The sequence below is a fragment of the Lates calcarifer genome, linkage group LG1, assembly GCF_001640805.2.
Source record: "Lates calcarifer isolate ASB-BC8 linkage group LG1, TLL_Latcal_v3, whole genome shotgun sequence".
NCBI classification, from domain to species: Eukaryota; Metazoa; Chordata; class Actinopteri; family Centropomidae; genus Lates; species Lates calcarifer.
Window position 1 is genome coordinate 16,177,682 of NC_066833.1, and position 5,264 is coordinate 16,182,945.

A 5,264-nucleotide genomic window follows, 5' to 3' on the forward strand; every position below is an offset into this window, starting at 1 on the left:
GCTCCAAAGAAACCAGTGATGCAACACTGTTAACATTCACACAACTTTTTAAGGAAACACCAGATGTTACCTCTTATGGCTTCACTTCTGTTTCATTAGAAAATCATAACAGCAGCTTTTGGACTGAGAGCAGAAACCACAGAGGCAGCTGTTTGAGATAACTTATATAATAGCTTTGGTCTGATATGAATATAATGTTTATCCAATCACAAACTTTTATTACATCCTCCAACTTCAAATGTTGTGTGAAAATCCAACAAAGGTGCAACTGCTACCATGTTGAAGTGATGAAAAAGTTCCTTTGTGCAGGTGATGCAACATGGCTCTCTACTAGTGCAAGCTGCTGTGTTGTAGACTTGTACATACAAAGACGTACATACAGATGTATTAAAGGAAAAACCTGAATACACTGAGAAACATAACAAATACTGATGCTTCCAAACAGGTGCACTGCAAATAACATCAAATCACACACTGTGGCATGTATAAACATGCTGAACAAACTGAGTTGATTATGATTTTGTTGCCAGATGGCAACAGGAAAAGATCTAAGTGACTTTGAAATAGGGTTCATTGTTGGGGCACGTATGGCAGGACGTAAGAGACTTTTAGATCTTTGAGAAAGACATCAGTAAACGATCTGGAACTGTGGCCAATAGCACACGTCTGATGACTGTCACTAGATCTCAACCCAACTGAACACCTATGGGAGATTTTGGACAAACCTGCTAGACTCCACAGTCATCACAAATGAGGGAATATTTAGGAGAAATGGTGCTCCATCCCTCCAGTAGAGTTCAGGAGAATTGTAGAATCAGTGACTAGGACCATTGAAGATGTTCTGGCAGCCTGTGGTGACCAAATACATTACTAAGATACTCTGTGTTGATTTTTCCTGTAATGTGTCACCTGCCTATAGTTAATTAGTCACAGAAATATTTCAATTTAATCTCAGTGACACGTAGTTTAATAAGTCCAGTGCTGATAATAAATTTAGGTACTTCTTCATATTTGTGTGTTTGCTCCTTTAATTGGAGAATCCTTATGCATTTGGCTGCTTTATGATACTGGGACAGAAGACGAAGGGCTGTGTTCAGCAAAGATACTCAAAATTTTAGAAGAGGCCTCAGCAAGACTTAAGCTTAAGCTCTATGGCTTCCATCATGTGAATTACTGCCAGGCAGCAGTGCTGAGAGTGTGCCAAAAGTGTCAAGAAGTACAGTAAATCCTGGTGCTCTGTTTACTTATAGTCATTCCAGTGATTAGATCAGTGACATTAATCTGTTTTAAGGTTGTAGTTTGCATGTTTTACAATGATTCTGCTCTGCCAATATATAGCTACAATTCACGACTCACCATCTGGTTGGCTATTACTCACTTTGGCCTTAACCTCCCAGTGCTCTGGCAGATATTCACAAACTGTGATTAAACCATAAACTGCATCAAATTAATCTCATGACAGGAGGAAAAAACATTTTCTGTCGCCATCTAGTGGTAAATAATAGGATGCCATATAGGACAATGAGGCCCCAAGTGCAAAACAAGCACTCCCAGCCTACACCATTGCAATTTTGCCCCTTTTCCAGTGATCACAGCTCATACACTTCACTATTCGGTTTTTGCTAGGGATAAAAAGGACATATCTAAATCTTCTCCAAAGATTCTTGCCACAGCATATCCACACCGACCCCTCTCAAGAAACCACAAACTATATGATAAATGTATTATGTTAAATAATCAAAGGAAACCCTTGATGCACGTAATATTGTTGCTGTCAAACTTGTTTAAATTTCTTTGCCATTTATATTATCATTATTATTATTTACCAGTTTTATTGGTGGTCCTCTGCAGCCTGAATGTACTCTCTGCAGCTGTAGGAAAAAGAATATACAAGAAATAATTACTGGATCAGATGTGGTAAAAAGAAGAAAGTGGGATATCTGTAATTTTGAGTCTTTTTCCAACCATGAAATTTTAATAACAGTCACTTCACTCTAAGATTGGGTCAGTGTTGTCCTTGTCAAATTTACAGTAAATAATTATATTTGTTATATATTATTATTTTACGGTGTAAGTATGCAAAGCAGGTAGGTATGTGTAAGTATTTTACTTAAAGAGTGGCAATATACAGTATAACATTGGCCAATGTTTTATTTTCTCAAACTGGCCACATGATGGCACTGTAGGTTATATTTTAATATCATTATCCAACATTAACTGTGATGTAAAACATGCTGAAATCCTCTGTTTTTGAGTATCTGTACTTTTTTAAATACTCCTCAGTAAGCTATAATTTACCTGTTAAAGGTAGTACATAAAGGGGACTCTAAAGGTGGGCTGTAGATATTCCTGTGGAAGAAAGTGTGAGACACACTTGTGAGCACAGCATAAAATGCAGCAACAGAGCAGTGTGGGATCACGTAGCTCAATACATCACAAACCATGAAAACATACCTCCCAGCAAAACACATGATCCCTTCCCGTCACAACAGAGGGAATGCAGCCAGAGGCTCAAAATGAAGCACAATGAACACCAACATACTTGTGTGGTGTTGGAGTAAAACACAGAGAGTCCACAGAGATGAAAACAACACCAGAATGCCACATAATTTTAAATTTGAACAATCCATGCGGCGGTTTGACAAATACCTACAAACCCTTAAAACTCAAATCTATCACAGTAAGTGAGAAAAAGGAGAGACAATAGGAAGACAGATAGCTGACAAAGCGTATCCATATGTCTCACTCATGTGGTGTCCTTGCATGCATGTGTGCCTATGTGCTAATGCATAGCAGTTGTTCATTACACCCCCTCCTCCTCACAGTGGCTGCATAGATGGTGCTTAGGACTGATTTTGATCCCAGATGTGTACCAGCTCATGTCTGCCTTTGATGCCCACTGCTGAGTCTATTTCTTTTTACAGGGCACAATTCGTGAGCACATTCGACCGCAGGCAACTGTGTCTTTAGAGGAAAGTAATGTAAAGGAAAACAGAGCTGGAAACCAGTAACAGTAGAGTGAGAGGATCACTCGACCACATCTGCTTAGATGTGGTTTGAAGACATCAGGAGTGGCTCACAATTTTTTAAACATCTTGTGCACAGAGAAAAAGACAGACACGCATGTATCCACATATATACTGTAAAAAAGACACAAAAACAGAGGCATAGACAAACACGGTCTGTCTCGTTCTGCGTGGGCTAAAGTAGGAAAGGACATACATTACCTTATAGGAGATGCATGTGCAAGAGTACCATAGTAAGTTTTAGTCAGTTCCTGTGTTTAAAATTGGTTAAATCTGTAGCTGCCACACTGATAAAACTTAGATATTCTTGGCTCATAGTGGTACATAAATTCCACTCCCTGTTTTAAAATGCTTTCCAGTTTCAGTAAAAGATATGTGGATGAGAGTCCTGAGAGATAATCCCACACTGCCAGCTGATTGGTTGATGATCTTGACTGCTGACTAACAGCACCTGTGAGAGTGCAAATGAGCCACAGGGCCTGGTGTATAAAAATCACTTTGCACAGGGGTGAGCTGCTGTTTCAATCAATATACGAACCGATTCTATAGTTTATCATTCAGTGTTCGAAAATGGGTGAGTTTTCTTGCTTTTTTTTTGTAGTTCTTGAAAGGTTTGTCAGCACTTATTATAAATGGTATTTGTGTTTTGTTTGGTTAATTGCACATAATCTAATCTCTAACTCTTGATTTTGCAGCAAAAAAAGTGTTGATTGTGTACGCCCATCAGAGCTCTGGCTCATTCAATGCTGCAGCTAAAGATGCTGCAGTGGAAGTTTTAACAGCTCAGGGGTGCACAGTGGAAGTATCAGACCTGTATGCTATGAACTTTAAAGCCACTGCTACTACAGAAGACATCACTGGTATATGAACTTTGTACTGTCATTAAAAATGTCATACCTTTCTGATTGCTCTGTAGCCCTATGTGAAACCTTTTATTTTGTCTGTAGGACAAGTTAAAAATGCAGAACACTTTCGTTATGCAGAGGAGACCAAACTGGCATGGGAGGAGGGAAAACTGTCTGCTGATATCACTGAAGAACAACATAAACTCACTGAGGCAGACCTTATCATCTTTCAGGTAAAACCTGAGTGGCAGTAATGTGTTTTTTGTTAAACCCTAAACTCTTCACATTAAACTAACTTTTAACCCCCCCACCCCTCTCAGTTCCCCATGTACTGGTTCACTGTACCTGCAATCATGAAGGGCTGGTTTGACCGGGTGCTTACACTTGGCTTTGCCTACTCACAAGATAAGCGATACAGCCTTGGAATCTTCAAGGTAAGGGATCAAGCTAAGGGTTTGTATTACAATGAGATTTATCCTTTATTTGTTGGCTTTCTACACAGGACAAGAAAGCCATGCTGTCCTTCACCACTGGCTCTCATGAGTCCATGTTTAGTGCAAATGGCATCAATGGAGACATGAACGTCACACTGTGGCCACTGCAGGTACTGTGTCTGCATGAATTAATTGAATCTTAACATTTGAATAACTGCACATGTAAATGAACACATTTCTCTCTTCAGAATGGTATTCTGCACTACTGTGGCTTCAAAGTTCTGGCCCCTCAGATCTACTGGGCTCCATCTCACATTCCCCCAGAGGCCTGCACCACAATGCTTGAGGCCTGGCGTAAACGACTGCAAGGCCTTTTGGAGGAAGAGCCGCTTACCTTTACTCCCTTGGACTGCTTTGATGGAGAGAAGGGTTTCCAGCTGAAGCCTGAGGTCCATGAGAAACATGCCTCCAAGGAGTTTGGTCTGACAGTGGGGATCCACCTGGGAAAACCACTGCCACCCAACAACCAGATGAAAGCTGGAGTCTGAAGATGGCAGGTCCTACCTGTCTTCAATTGTATGAAAATAAAACCCCTGAAATTCTGACTTCAGTGCTTTAACTTGCTGGTAATTCAAGGACTGGGTTAAAGGTTCCTCTACTCAATTTTACATGTATAAAAGCTACCAGGGAAATGGACTAAAATGGTTCTTTTTAACAATATTTCATTCTTGTAGTAAGTATGAACCACGGAGTTGTTCAGCTTTAATGGAGACATACACTGACTGTTCCACTCTGGCAACAGAAGTCTTCAAGCTTCTGCAGAGATCTTATTAGCAAAGATTTCACTATTAATACATATACAACACCACAGTTCTAGTACTAAACTGAGAGCCAAGTAAGCTGCTTTTATTTTTTTGTAATTTGATTATCATTTTCAGTTGTGCTGAGCAGGTTAAAGG

At 39.8% G+C, this 5,264-nt stretch overlaps 1 protein-coding gene across 4 annotated transcripts; it reads left to right on the forward strand.

Annotated features, from left to right (window-relative positions):
* The first annotated feature begins 3,508 nt into the window (after positions 1-3,508).
* LOC108901614 (NAD(P)H dehydrogenase [quinone] 1) lies at positions 3,509-4,910 on the forward strand. 4 transcript variants are annotated; one of them, XM_018703160.2, is made up of 6 exons: positions 3,509-3,600; positions 3,722-3,886; positions 3,974-4,104; positions 4,192-4,305; positions 4,374-4,475; positions 4,554-4,910. In XM_018703160.2, exons 1-6 carry the CDS (start codon positions 3,597-3,599, stop codon positions 4,851-4,853), a joined length of 816 nt encoding a protein of 271 aa, XP_018558676.1. In that variant the 5' UTR covers positions 3,509-3,596; the 3' UTR covers positions 4,854-4,910. The 4 variants fall into 4 exon arrangements, with proteins under 4 accessions (XP_018558676.1, XP_018558678.1, XP_018558677.1 ...); XM_018703162.2 differs by having other exon boundaries at positions 4,192-4,245; XM_018703161.2 differs by having other exon boundaries at positions 4,010-4,104.
* Positions 4,911-5,264: the final 354 nt, after the last annotated feature.

What these genes read in the sequence shown, in the direction of transcription:
- LOC108901614 (XM_018703160.2), top strand. An exon ending in ACAGCCTTGGAATCTTCAAG is followed by an intron (nt 4,306 to 4,373) that starts GTAAGGGATCAA and finishes CTTTCTACACAG; the next exon opens with GACAAGAAAGCCATGCTGTC. An exon ending in TCACACTGTGGCCACTGCAG is followed by an intron (nt 4,476 to 4,553) that starts GTACTGTGTCTG and finishes TTCTCTCTTCAG; the next exon opens with AATGGTATTCTGCACTACTG.